Source organism: Schistocerca cancellata, chromosome 5 (genome assembly GCF_023864275.1).
Source record: "Schistocerca cancellata isolate TAMUIC-IGC-003103 chromosome 5, iqSchCanc2.1, whole genome shotgun sequence".
NCBI classification, from domain to species: domain Eukaryota; kingdom Metazoa; phylum Arthropoda; class Insecta; order Orthoptera; family Acrididae; genus Schistocerca; species Schistocerca cancellata.
The window spans coordinates 830,226,838-830,242,281 of NC_064630.1; the positions used below are offsets into that span (position 1 = coordinate 830,226,838).

General features: G+C 43.0%; 1 protein-coding gene across 1 annotated transcript in view; it reads right to left on the bottom strand.

Annotated features, from left to right (window-relative positions):
• Positions 1–15,444, bottom strand: part of LOC126188828 (odorant receptor Or2-like) — a 109,049-nt gene that overhangs the window by 68,910 nt on the left and 24,695 nt on the right. Inside the window, exon 3 of the mRNA XM_049930441.1 lies at positions 8,855–9,133. Within this exon, the coding sequence (XP_049786398.1) occupies positions 8,855–9,133 (279 nt within the window). The remainder of the gene's footprint in view (positions 1–8,854; positions 9,134–15,444) is intronic.

Genomic DNA, 15,444 nt, shown 5'->3' on the forward strand with positions numbered 1-15,444 from the left:
AAAGTAGACTACAAATACCAGCTTACTATCAGCAGGAGGAAAAAATATACCCTTATTAACTATAAAAAATTACCTTAATTTTGATTGTCTAATGTATGTATTTATAGTATAAAAACTATTGATTGAAATCATTTGATTGTAGTCTGATTTGTAGATAATAATGTCATAAATGTGTGCGCAAAGTTTTAAGCATCTAGGAAATGTAGCTAATAAGTCTATAGACTTCAAACATAGACTGGCAGGAAAAATTTTACATTACTGACCGACATAAATGTTTATATAATAAATTTTATATCGAAGCTATTCTGATTATTGTTATACCAATACCTTCATCCTCAAAACACTTTGATTATCCTAAAATTTCTGTGTATTCGGAGTTCACATTATGTAGTTAGACCCTGATAAACTTCATGAAAATTATTACTGTTTTTTCACTGGCAAGTTACCTTAAGGAAGGAAAATAATTGCGGGCATTAGGTGAAGGCTGCTTCAGTTTGGAGCACAGTGCTTGTTTTGGCCAGAGTAATATACAGAGTGACAATTATTGAACTACATGAAACAAAATCGTCATAACTTCTGAATAGTTTGCTTTAGGACGTTCAAACTGCACGGTTGACCGCGGGGCGTGGTGGGAGTTATTGATGTGAATAGCGACGAAGCCCACTTTCATTTGGATGGGTTCGTCAATAAGCAAAACTGGCGCATTTGGGGGACTGAGGATCCACACCGAGAAGTCTCTTCACCGTCTGTGGGTGACTGTGTGGTATGAAATGTCCAGGCACGGAATAATCGGTGGGATATTCCTTGATGGCACAGTGAATACCGAAATGTAGTGAGGGTACTGGAACATGATTAGATCTCCATTATTCAAAGTGACCCATATTTCGACAAGATGTGTTCATGCGAGACGGAGGTCGACGCCATCGAAGCAGCAGAGCGTTTCATGTCCTGGAGGAGCGCTTTGGGGGCAGCACTCTGAGCAGGGGCCACTGCCACGGGCCTCGATTGGCCGCCATATTCTTCGGATCTGGAGCCATATTAATGACAAGGTGCACACTAATAACCTCAACACCAATGCTGAGCTTAAAACAGCCATTCAAGAGGTCATCGACAGCATCGATTTTCCTGACACGTGAGCAGGCCACGCAGAATTCAGCTCTTCCTCTGCGCCACATCATCACCAATGATGGCAGGCATATCGCACATGTCGCAACCTATATCCGAATATCTGTAGTGACGTTTACGTGTTGAATAAAGTGTGTGCACTCCGTAGTTTGTAACTAATTTACGTTTTTTTCGGATAATTCAATAATTGTCACCCTGTGTAACTGCTGTGTACAGCATAGTAGTACTGATCTGAGCGCAGTGTATCGGATAGTGGGGGATAAACATGGTAGCCACTAATGTATCACAATTATAGTTTGTAGTAATAACTTGCAAATGCATTTCAGGTGAGTACAAGCCACAGAACAAATGTACACATAATCTTAAAAAAGATTATATAGAAAGTACGAAATTATAAGCATAACTCTCATTCTTTCTCCAGATACTGTTTGGTGGAACAGGGAAAAATCTTAATATAAGATACAAAGTAGGCGTAGAAGCACTTTCTCTTCTTTTTCTTCTTATTTTTCTTTTTCTTTGTATTCGGTGATTCTTCAGTCGGTGACCAGCCTTCGCCTCTTCCACCATTTGCGCCAGATATTGCAATGTTGTGGCAGTGATTTTCTGTTCCTGTATCGCCTTCTACGTGGATATTCTACAGTAACACCTATCAGCACGATCTTTGCCCCCTTCTTTTATACCCCTGTGTCACACATACAGTATGTGCCACATGCCCATCTCAGTCTCGTTGACTGCGTTGTCTTTGTGATGTGTGGTTCTTTACAGATGGCATAAAGTACATTGTGTAAGTAGGTTGTTTATGTTGTTTATGTTTTCTTTATGTAAGTAGGCTGTTTATGTTTTCTTATTGGCAACGTTACGTAGCGCTCTATATGAAAATCACTGGCTGTGCTGTGTATGTAAGTAGGCTGTTTATGTTGTTTATGTTTTCTTTATGTAAGTAGGCTGTTTACGTTTTCTTATTGGCAACGTTACGTAGCGCTCTATATCAAAATCACTGGCTGTGCTGTGTGCAGTCTGTGGCTAGTTTGCATTGTTGTCTGCCATTGTAGTGTTGGGCAGCGGCAGCTGGATGTAAACAGCGCGTAGCGTTGCGCAGTTGGAGGTGAGCCGCCAGCAGTGGTGGATGTGGGAAATTAGATGGCGAATTTTTGAGTACAGAATGGATATCTTGAACTGCTATGTATATTATGATTTTTCAACACTATTAAGGTAAATACATTGTTTGTTCTATATTAAAATCTTTCATTTGCTAACTATGCCTACTAGTAGTTAGTGCCTTCCGTAGTTTGAATCTTTTATTTAGCTGGCAGTAGTGGCGCTCGCTGTATTGCAGTAGTTCCAGTAATGAAGATTTTTGTGAGGTAAGTGATTTGTGAAAAGTATAGTTTAATGTTAGTCAGGACCATTCTTTTGTAGGGATTATTGAAAGTCAGATTGCGTTGCGCTAAAAATATTGTGTGTCAGTTTAAGCAGATAAAAGAAATTATTCAGGTTGTGAAGGGAGACGAAAATTTAATAGTCATGGGTGACTGGAATTCGTCAGTAGGAAAATGGAGAGAAGGAAACATAGTAGGTGAATATGGATTGGGGGGAAGGAATGAAAGAGGAAGCCGCTTTGTAGAATTTTGCACAGAGCATAACTTAATCATAGCCAACACTTGGTTCAAGAATCATAAAAGAAGGTTGTATACATGGAAGACCCTGGAGATACTAAAAGGTATCAGATAGATTATATAATGGTAAGACAGAGATTTAGGAACCAGGTTTTTAATTGTAAGACATTCACAGGGGCAGATGTAGACTCTGACCACAATCTATTGGTTATGACCTGTAGATCAAAATTGAAGAAACTGCAAAAAGGTGGGAATTTAAGGAGATGGGACCTGGATAAACTGAAAGAACCAGAGGTTGTACAGAGTTTCAGGGAGAGCATAAGGGAACAATTGACAGGAATGGGGGAAAGAAATACAGCAGAAGAAGAATGGGTAGCTTTGAGGGATGAACTAGTGAAGGCAGCAGAGCATCATGTAGGTAAAAAGACGAGGGCTAGTAGAAATCCTTGGGTAATAGAAGAAATATTGAATTTAATTGATGAAAGGAGAAAATATAAAAATGCAGTAAATCAAGCAGGCAAAAAGGAATACAAACGTCTCAAAAATGAGATCGACAGGAAGTGCAAAATGGCTAAGCAGGGATGGCTAGAGGACAAATGTAAGGATGTAGAGGCTTATCTCACTAGGGGTAAGATACATACTGCCTACGGGAAAATTAAAGAGACCTTTGGAGATAAGAGAACCACTTGTATGAACATCAAGAGCTCAGATGGAAACCCAGTTCTAAGCAAAGACGGGAAAGCAGAAAGGTGGAAGGAGTATATAGAGGGTCTATACAAGGGCGATGTACTTGAGGACAATATTATGGAAATGGAAGAGGATGTAGATGAAGATGAAATGGGAGATACGATACTGCGTGAAGAGTTTGACAGAGCACTGAAAGACCTGAGTCGAAATAAGGCCCCCGGAGTAGGCAACATTCCATTGGAACTACTGACAGCCTTGGGAAAGCCAGTCCTGACTAAACTCTACTATCTGGTGAGCAAGATGTATGAAACAGGCGAAATACCCTCTGACTTCAAGAAGAATATAATAATTCCAATCCCAAAGAAAGCAGGTGTTGACAGATGTGAAAATTACCGAACAATCAGTTTAATAAGCCACAGCTGCAAAATACTAACACGAATTCTTTACAGACGAATGGAAAAACTAGTAGAAGCCAACCTCGGGGAAGATCAGTTTGGATTCCGTAGAAATACTGGAACACGTGAGGCAATACTGACCTTACGACTTATCTTAGAAGAAAGATTAAGGAAAGGCAAACCTACGTTCCTAGCATTTGTAGACTTAGAGGAAGGTTTTGACAATGTTGACTGGAATACTCTCTTTCAAATTCTAAAGGTGGCAGGGGTAAAATACAGGGAGCGAAAGGCTATTTACAATTTGTACAGAAACCAGATGGCAGTTATAAGAGTCGAGGGACATGAAAGGGAAGCAGTGGTTGGAAAGGGAGTGAGACAGGGTTGCAGCCTCTCCCCGATATTATTCAATCTGTATATTGAGCAAGCAGTAAAGGAAACAAAAGAAAAATTCGGAGTAGGTATTAAAATCCATGGAGAAGAAATAAAAACTTTGAGGTTCGCCGATGACATTGTAATTCTCTCAGAGACAGCAAAGGACTTGGAAGAGCAGTTGAACGGAATGGATGGTGTCTTGAAGGGAGGATATAAGATGAACATCAACAAAAGCAAAACGAGGATAATGGAATGTAGTCGAATTAAGTCGGGTGATGTTGAGGGTATTAGATTAGGAAATGAGACACTTAAAGTAGTAAAGGAGTTTTGCTATTTGGGGAGCAAAATAACTGATGATGGTCGAAGTAGAGAGGATATAAAATGTAGACTGGCAATGGCAAGGAAAGTGTTTCTGAAGAAGAGAAATTTGTTAACATCGAGTATAGATTTAAGTGTCAGGAAGTCATTTCTGAAAGTATTTGTATGGAGTGTAGCCATGTATGGAAGTGAAACATGGACGGTAAATAGTTTGGACAAGAACAGAATAGAAGCTTTCGAAATGTGGTGCTACAGAAGAATGCTGAAGATTAGATGGGTAGACCACATAACTAATGAGGAAGTATTGATTAGGATTGGGGAGAAGAGAAGTTTGTGGCACAACTTGACCAGAAGAAGGGATCGGTTGGTAGGACATGTTCTGAGGCATCAAGGGATCACCAATTTAGTATTGGGGGGGGGGGCAGCGTGGAGGGTAAAAATCGTAGGGGGAGACCAAGAGATGAATACACTAAGCAGATTCAGAAGGATGTAGGTTGCAGTAGGTACTGGGAGATGAAGCAGCTTGCACAGGATAGAGTAGCATGGAGAGCTGCATCAAACCAGTCTCAGGACTGAAGACCACAACAACAATACTGCCTCCATAGCCGACCATAATTGCGAAAGTGTTGCTGGCGCAGGGTTTTGTGCACGAAGTGACCTCTCGTTTATGTCCCACAAATGTTCGATGGGATTCATGATGGGTGAACAGGGTGGCCAGATCATTCGCTCGAATTGTCTTCAGATCAGTCGCGAATAATTGTGCCCCAGTGACATGGTGCATAGTCATTCATAAAAATGCCATCGTTGTTTGAGAACATGAAGTCCATGAATGGCTGCAGATGGTCTCCATGTAATTAATTTCCAGTCAATGGTCGGTTCAGTTGAAACAGAGGACCCAGTCCATTCCATGTAAGACTACCCACATCATTATGAAGCCACCATCAGCTTGCACAGTGCCTTGCTGGCAACTTGGATCCATGGCTTCGTGGCGTCTGCACCAGACACGAACGCTACCATCAGCTCTTACCAACTGAAATCTGGACTCATGTGGCCAAGCTACGTTTTTCCAGTCGTCCAGGGTCCAACTGACGTGGTCTCGAGCTCAGGAAAGGTTGTTCTTGTACTTGTTTTCAGTGAGTGGGGTTTTGTTCAGTCTGTGAAGCATATATTGGAAGCCGCCTAGTTTGTGTGTAATCGGATGATTAGAATCTTTGTGAATGGCTGTGCTGGTGGTGGTCACTTTCCTGAACGTAGAGAATTGGTGTTGGTTGTTGTGTCTGTATATTGTGAGGTCAAAGAAGCTTAAACTCTTGTCTTGTTTTGTTCCTATGGTGAATTTTATTTTTGGGTGTACTTTGTTTATATCACTGTGGAGTTGTTGGATGCGACTTGGTGTTTCATCTACAAGGCGTATTATGTCATCTGCAGTAGGTACTGGGAGATGAAGAAGCTTGCACAGGATAGAGTAGCATGGAGAGCTGCATCAAACCAGTCTCAGGACTGAAGACCACAACAACAACAACAACATAACAGTACCAATATATTATCCGGTACTGTTTGGGTGTTACTATTGTTTCAAATATTTTATTTTCAATGTGATTGACAAAAATGTTGGCTTGGAGTCCACTGACAGGTGATCCCATTGGGAACCCGTCTTCTTGTGAGTAGAACTGATTGTCAAATGAGAAATAGCTTTGCCCTGTCATTAGTTTTAGAATGCTAGCTATTTCTCTTATGTGGGGATTGGGAATTTTGGCTTGTTCTTCTAATTGTTGTTTGATGATGTTGATGGTTTCTGTGGTGGGGATATTGATGTACATGGATGTGATGTCAAATGATTTGAGTGTGGCTCTTGTGGGTATGTTGATGTCTTTGATTCGTTATATCAGTTCTTCAGTGTTGTGTATGCTTCTGTTATTTGTGTATATGTAATGTTTTTGTAAGTATGTGTGCATTTCTCTGGCTAAGTGGTAAGTCGGTGGACTTCTGAAATTGTCTACATGGCTTATCGGAATGCCATCCCTGTGCAGCTTTAGTAGACTGTTCAGTGTGGGTGCTTGGGGGTTCTGTTGTTTCAACCATTTTGCTTTCTGATTTGTGAATATGTGTTAAATATTTTTTAGGAATGTTAGTGTGTTTTTCTGGTATCTTTGTATTGGGTTACTGGTTAGCTTTGTTATGTTGTTGTCTTCCACAAATTTTAAGGTTTTTTCCTTGTATCCATCCTGTTTTATTATTATCATGGTGCTGCCCTTGTCTGATTTCGTAATGAGTGCCTCATTGTTTTTAAGTTCGTCCTTTATTTTTCTGCATGTTTTTTCTTCTTCAGTTTTTGTTCCTGCCAATATGTTGTTTTTGTTTTCCTTTGTTGTGCATCTTATTTCTTCTGCGACTAATTCTCCTTGTCAGACCTGCATTGCAGTTTGGATTATTGTTCCTTTCTTGTTGTTTTATGATGTGCTCACTTTCTGTGATAGGATCCTCCACTGTCTTGTGTGTGATGTGTGTGTGTTGACATGGTATTTTGGGCCTTTTTCTAGAAAATTTATTTCTTGGTTGGTTAGTTGTATGTCAGTAAGGTTGACCAGGCGTTTGTGGAATGTGTGGTTTGCTTGCTTTCTATTTTTATGTGCTAAAACTTCGTCTTCTTTTAAAAGAGTGTTTAGTTTTTGTTGTTGTTTATTCCATTTTCATTTTATTTGTGTCATTGTGTTTTGTTCGACTCTATTCATGATATCATTAAATATTTCAGGGATTTTAATGTGATTTCCTAGTTCATGCCGAATTTTGAATAGTTCAACATTGAGCTCCTGCTTTTTTGTATGTAGGCATCTAATTTCTTGCTTCAGCCATTCATTTTCAGCTTTGTGTTTGGCATGACGAGCTGCAGGTGACATACTGTTTACATTTGCATATATACAGTTATTCTTTATATTCAGGAGATATATATTGGTACTGTTATGTACATAACATCATATGCCTTGTAGATGAAACACCAAGTCGCATCCAACAACTCCACAGTGATATAAACATAGTACACCCAAAAATAAAATTCGCCATAGAAACAGAACATGACAAGAGGTTAAACTTCCTTGACCTCACAATATACAGACACAACAACCAACACCAATTCTCTACATTCAGGAAAGTGATCACCACCAGCACAGCCATTCACAAAGATTCTAATCATCCGATTACACACAAACTAGGCGGCTTCCAATACATGCTAGACAGTCTGAACAAAACCCCACTCACAGAAAACAACTACAAGAATGAATTGCAGACAATCAGACAAATAGCAGTAGAGAATGGATATGACACACACTATAGATAAACTCAACCACAAAATTAAAACAAAATTAAAAAGGACACCCAGCACACAAAAACAAAAGCCTCCTCATCAACTTACAAACACACAGAACTCACACATGAGCACACACGAACAAGAAACACCTTCAACTGTTCCACTGTCAGCCATCTTGCTTTTTTTACATCTTCAACTGTTCCACTGTCCACCATATTTGTTTTTACACCTGGTAACCAGTGAAACAACGACAGTGACACTGGCAACTCAATATATAATGTCTGACGGTGATGAAGATGAAGAAAAAGAAAATGTAAGTGAAACATTATGTAAACAGACACACACACACACACACACACACACACACACACACACACACACACACAGAATTACTTAATTTCAGTCATATAAATAACAATTTTCAAATCGTAATTTTGGCTCAATTAATTTATCTTCTTTAAGGTGTAAGTGGTTGCAGATGACAAACTGTGGAAGAATACAGTCACTGTAGAAACACAACACATCAGAAAAGCAACACTCTGTGGTAAAAAGGTATGAATTCATAATTTATGTGTTTTTCCAATGTGTAATTACGACTTAAAAACTAATAGTTATATGTATACAAATAGTTTGGAACACTCTTTATCTTTAACAGATGAAAAATAAAAGCCCACTGAAGATGCTGCAAGTGCAGTGAAACATGTTTGGGTTAAAGAACAAAATTGTGTTTTGCTAAAGGCGGACCCTGTCCCAAAACATACGTACTGTTAAAGCAAATACGGAAAACAAGAGCTTCAACCCAAAGATGATTATGTTGCCTACATGTTGATGTTTACATACCCTTATGAGAGTCACGCTGCGTTGCCTACACGATGCAAAAACGCCATCAAACGAAACTCTTTGATAACCCCTTATACATTGACCTCTGGCAAGGAATTTTCATTTCGATGGATTAGGAACACGATGGGGCATGGAATCCTCGAAATTACTTTAGTTAAAATTTAGGTAGAGTGGCAGGTGAGGGATGATGGCCCCACCTGTTGAGCGCCTGGTGGTGCCTGACGCAGCCAATCAGCAGGGAGCAGTCGTCGTCGTCGTCGCCCTTCTCCTCGGACGGCCGGCAACTCCTGGCGACCGCCTCGTTGAGAATCTCCAGTTCGACGCCCAGGTAGACCATGACGCTGACGTAGAAGACGTCGATGACGGCCGTCGTGATGAAGGCGATGTACAGCGTCACCGACTGGTACAGCAGCGCCAGCTCGTAGTTGGGCGACGGCACCGGGTCGAAGGGGAACCACGCGTCGAAGAGCAGGTGCCTGCGGGCGCCACCCACACCGCTGCCTACTCCCCCACGACATTCGGAACGTTATTGCGTATATACTTTTATACTTGAATTTGCCCCACTGAAACTTTAAGCTCCCTGCAATTACACCGAAATTAGCAGTAAGTTCAGGATATCGTCCACAGATAACAACTGCTATATACAATTCCTCTGATCACACTGCACGTTAAAATATGAATGCTGTCTTGTTGCCTGGGGCCTATGGTTTCAGTCTAACTCGGAATGGTTTTTCTTTCTTAATTCGTTTCGAAAGGCCATCTTTTCATTAAAAAGATTTCTGTATGTTATGTGTCTCGAGTATAAATTTTCGTGTAGACTACTGTGACTGGGAAGAATTGATTAAAAGAGTTATGTTGAAAACTGAATAAAGTCATTTTGAATGTAATGAAAGCATGCAAATATTACAGGGCCACACTACTCTGAAAACTGTTGTGACTTGTCAAGACAGCCAAGTCACTATGATTGGTAGCCGAATGGCACGCGTTTAAGCTCACGCAGGCTGGCGTGAGGTCTCGAACAGTTATAGGAGTTTATAGTAACAAGAAAAGTACGTAGCTTCTGGAATACTTAACTTTAATCCATAATTGGTGAACATCGGTCTGACGGTACATGTATCACTAGATAAATAGCAAATGATAATGGCGCCTTGCTAGGTCGTAGCAAATGACGTAGCTGAAGGCTATGCTAACTATCGTCTCGGCAAATCAGAGCGTAATTTGTCAGTGAACCATCGCTAGCAAAGTCGGCTGTACAACTGGGGCGAGTGCTAGGAAGTCTCTCTAGACCTGCCGTGTGGCGGCGCTCGGTCTGCAATCACTGATAGTGGCGACACGCGGGTCCGTCGTATACTAGCGGACCGCGGCCGATTTAAAGGCTACCACCTAGCAAGTGTGGTGTCTGGCGGTGACACCACAAAAACAAATTTAAAATAAGTAGTTTGGGCAACATGTTGTAGCTCTGGTTGCGCATTTAACAGAAGTTAAATTCATTGCTGGATGTTCATTTTGTCGTCATGGCAGAAGTACGTATTATTGTTACAGAAAATACAGCGGTTGTTCAATAAGTAAAGCAACACTTGTTTTCTGAAAGTAGATTGGCTGATTCTTCGCCATTCTTTTGACTATAAAATCCTATTGTTCTAGATAATCTCCGTTCAGTGCGACGGCTTTACTCCCGCACAGTACCAATCCGCTGGTCGACGCCGCAACCAACGTCTTGCTCCGTCAGTAACCTCCCGATCACCCACGTACTGCTTACCACGGACGACAACCTTCATTCGGCCAAACGGGTGGAAATGTTCTGTTAGGCAACCAGAAACCGAGCGGTCACACACACTTGAGTACCCCAACTGCTGAACGAGTGTGTCAGCATTACCGACAGGAGTGTCCAGCTGTGCAGCGAGGTGTTTGACTGTGATCCGTCAACGACCTCGAATGAGTGAGTCCACACGTCCCAACACTGCAGCAGTCGCCGCTGTGTGCGGCCGGACGGCACGCGGGAGATGGGACAGGTTTGCGCGCCCTTCTGGTGATGATGACAGATGCCTCGCTCGACGACGCACCGTGAGTTTGTTGACTGCCAGCTCTCCGTAGACACTCTGCAAGCGCTTGTGAGTATCTGCGACGCTCTGGTTTACCGCCTGACAGCCCCCTGCTTGGAACGCACCTCTGTTACAGACGCCAATTTGAAGCTACGTATAGTACCGCCACCTACGAGAAGTTCATCAAACTCTAAGGGCTCAAGTGGGAATATTCCACGTTGTCCCACAACGAAATCCGCATTTTTTCAATCGAAACTATTTGAGAGAAAAGGTATTGCAGTACCTATTGAACGCCCCTCGTAACTTCATATTTCTCTCAGTAGTGTCAGTGTCGTCGTAACTGCCGTCCGCTTCACGTCTGCTGTGCAGCGAGCTACCTTAATTTAAGTATTAACTGTATTTTTCTTACTTGTCACTTCTTCTTCCGTGTGTTTTTGCTTTTAGGAAGCTTTAATTGTCGAGTCCTATTAATAGTTCCATAGATTTCGTGTTTGTTTTGAATACAGTCAGAGAGAGTCCCTTTAGTCAACCATAGTGGCAGTAGTGCTAGTGTTTGTTTTCAATACAGTCCAGAGACAGGTAGTGCTATTTTCATTGTTTTCTACAAGAAGTGGCTAGCAACCACAGTTTAGTCAATAAACAGCCGCCTTTAGTGAATTAGCAGTCTAGTTAAAGGTTGATTAACTCTCTTCAGTAAATTGATTCCTTAGGATGGATAGGATGTGTGACTGCTGTGTACGGACGCAGGGGGAGCTGGCCACTGTTCGCGAACAGCTGAGCGTGTTGATGACCGCGGTCAGCCATCTTCAGGCTGCTGCCTCGAAGTGTAGCGGCAGTGGGGAATCTGGTGCGTCGCAAGGTACACCCCAGGTGTTACATGCTTCACCCACTGTCCCTGCTGTCGAGACATCTTCGCGGGTACCGGGCTCGGTTGGGCCACCCTCTCCCCAAGGGGAGTGGCGGGTTCAGTGGCGTTCGCGGCGCACTAGGCGGAGGCTCAATCTGGAGGCTGGCCGTGTGGCATCGCCCGCTCTGACTGTGAGTTGACATGTGGCTGCTCCTTCAGCAAGGTCCGAGCAGGCACACGGGGAAGGGGTTTGTTAGTTATTGGGAGCTCCAACGTTAGGCGGGTGATGGAGCCCCTTAGGGAAATAGCGGGAAGGTCGGGGAAGAAGGCAAGTGTTCACTCTGCTTGCTGGGGGGTCTCATCCGAGATGTGGAAGAGGCCCTACCGGCGGCGATAGAGAGTACTGGGTGCACCCGACTGCAAATTGTTGCTCATGTCGGCACCAATGACTCCTGCCGTCTGGGTTCAGAGGTCATCCTCAGTTCGTACAGGCGGTTGGCGGAATTGGTGAAGGCGGAAAGCCTCGCTGGCGGGGTGGAATCAGAGCTAACTATTTGTAGTATCGTTCCCAGAACCGATCGCGGTCCTCTGGTTTGGACCCGAGTGGAAGGCTTAAACCAGCGGCTCAGACGATTCTGCGGAGATCTGGGATGCAAATCTCTCGACCTCCGCTATCGGGTGGAGAAATGTAGGGTCCCCCCCTGAATAGGTCAGGCGTGCACTACACGCCGGAAACGGCTACAAGGGTAGCGGAGTACGTGTGGAGTGCACATGGGGTTTTTTTAGGTTAGAGAATCCCCTCCCTAGGCCCGACAAGACGCCTCCTGAGACGCGGCAAGGTAGTAGTAGGCAAAATGCAACAGGGAATAACAATATTAATGTGCTAATAGTAAACTGCAGGAGCATCTACAGAAAGGTCCCAGAACTGCTCTCATTAATAAACGGTCACAACGCCCATATAGTACTAGGGACAGAATGTTGGCTGAAACCAGACGTAAACAGTAACGAAATCCTAAACTCAGATTGGAATGTATACCGCAGAGACAGACTGGACAGTGAAGGGGGAGGCGTGTTTATAGCGATAAGTAGTGCAACAGTATCGAAGGAAATTGACGGAGATCCGAAATGTGAAATGATTTGGGTGAAGGTCACGGTTAAAGTAAGCTCAGACATGGTAATTGAATGTCTCTATAGGCCCCCTGGCTCAGCAGCTGTTGTGGCTGAGCACCTGAAGGATAATTTGGAAAATATTTCGAGTAGATTTCCCCACCATGTTATAGTTCTTGGGGGAGATTTTAACTTGCTGGATGTAGACTGGGAAACGTTCATAAGGGGTGGCAGGGACAAAGAATCCAATGAATTTTTTTTAAGTGCTTTATCTGAAAATTACCTTGAGCAGTTAAACAGAGAACCGACTCGTGGCGATAACATATTAGACCTTCTGGTGACAAACAGACCCGAACTATTTGAAAAAGTTAACGCAGAACAGGGAATCAGCGATCATAAAGCGGTTACGGCATCGATGATTTCAGCCGTAAATAGGAATATTAAAAAGGGTAGGAAGATTTTTCTGTTTAGAAAACGTGACAAAAAGCAGATTTCAGAGTACCTGTTGGCTCAACACAAAAGTTTTGTCTCAAGTACAGATAGTGTTGAGGATCAGTGGACAAAGTTCAAAACCGTCGTACATTATGCGTTAGATGAGTATGTGCCAAGCAAGATCGTAAGAGATGGAAAAGAGCCACCGTGGTACAACAACCGAGTTAGAAAACTGCTGCGGAAGCAAAGGGACACAGCAAACATAAACATAGCCAAAGCCTTGCAGACAAACAAAAATTACGCGAAGCGAAATGTAGTGTGAGGAGGGCTATGCGAGAGGCGTTCAATGAATTCGAAAGTAAAGTTCTATGTACTGACTTGGCAGAAAATCCAAAAAATTTTGGTCTTATGTCAAAGCGGTAGGGGGACAAAACAAAATGTCCAGACACTCTGTGACCAAAATGGTACTGAAACAGAGGATGACAGACTAAAGGCCGAAATACTAAATGGCTTTTTCCAAAGTTGTTTCACAGAGGAAGTTTGCACTGTAGTTCCTTCTCTAGATTGTCGCACAGATGACAAAATGGTAGATATCGAAATAGACGACAGAGGGATAGAGAAACAATTAAAATCGCTCAAAAGAGGAAAGGCCTCTGTACCTGATGGGATACCAGTTCTATTTTACACAGAGTACGCGAAGGAACTTGCCCCCCTTCTTGCAGCGTAGTACCGTAGGTCTCTAGAAGAGCGTATCGTTCCAAAGGATTGGAAAAGGGCACAGGTTCAAAATGTTTCAAATGGCTCTGAGCACTATGGGACTCAACTGCTGAGGTCATTAGTCCCCTAGAACTTAGAACTAGTGAAATCTAACTAACCTAAGGTCATCACACACATCCATGCCCGAGGCAGGATTCGAACCTGCGACCGTAGCAGTCTCGCGGTTCCAGGCTGCAGCGCCAGAACCGCGCGGCCAATTCGGCCGGCAAAGGGCACAAGTCATCCCCGTTTTCAAGAAGGGACGTCGAACAGATGTGCAGAACTATAGACCTATATCTCTAACGTCGATCAGTTGTAGAATTTTGGAACACGTATTGTGTTCGAGTATAATGACTTTTCTGGAGACTAGAAATCTACTCTGTAGGAATCAGCATGGGTTTCGAAAAAGACGGTCATGTGAAACCCAGCTCGCGCTATTCGTCCACGAGACTCAGAGGGCCAGAGACACGGGTTCACAGGTAGATGCCGTGTTTCTTGACTTCCGCAAGGCGTTCGATACAGTTCCCCACAGTCGTTTAATGAACAAAGTAAGAGCATATGGACTATCAGACCAATTGTGTGATTGGATTGAGGAGTTCCTAGATAACAGAACGCAGCATGTCATTCTCAATGGAGAGAAGTCTTCCGAAGTAAGAGTGACTTCAGGTGTGCCGCAGGTGAGTGTCATAGGACCGTTGCTCTTCACAATATACATAAATGACCTGGTGGATGACATCGGAAGTTCACTGAGGCTTTTTGCAGATGATGCTGTAGTATATCGAGAGGTTGTAACAATGGAAAATTGTACTGAAATGCAGAAGGATCTGCAGCGAATTGACGCATGGTGCAGGGAATGGCAATTGAATCTCAATGTCGACAAGTGTAATGTGCTGCGAATACACAGAAAGATAGATCCTTTATCATTTAGCTACAAAATAGCAGGTCAGCAACTGGAAGCAGTTAATACCATAAATTATCTGGGAGTACGCATTAGGAGTGATTTAAAATGGAATGATCATATAATGTTGATCGTCGGTAAAGTAGATGCCAGACTGAGATTCATTGGAAGAATCCTAAGGAAATGCAATCCGAAAACAAAGGAAGTAGGGTACAGTACGCTTGTTCGCCCACTGCTTGAATACTGCTCAGCAGTGTGGGATCCGTACCAGATAGGGTTGATAGAAGAGATAGAGAAGATCGAACGGAGAGCAGCGCGCTTCGTTACAGGATCATTTAGTAATCGCGAAAGCGTTACGGAGATGATAGATAAAGTCCAGTGGAAGACTCTGCAGGAGAGGCGCTCAGTAGCTCGGTACGGGCTTTTGTCAAAGTTTCGAGAACATACCTTCACCGAAGGGTCAAGCAGCATATTGCTCCCTCCTACGTATATCTCGCGAAGAGACCATGAGGATAAAATCAGAGAGATTAGAGCCCACACAGAGGCATACCGACAATCCTTCTTTCCACGAACAATACGAGACTGAATAGAAGGGAGAACCGATAGAGGTACTCAAGGTACCCTCCGCCACACACCGTCAGGTGGCTTGCGGAGTATGGATGTAGATGTAGATGTAGATATTTCTACTGTCAGCTGCTTAGGTAA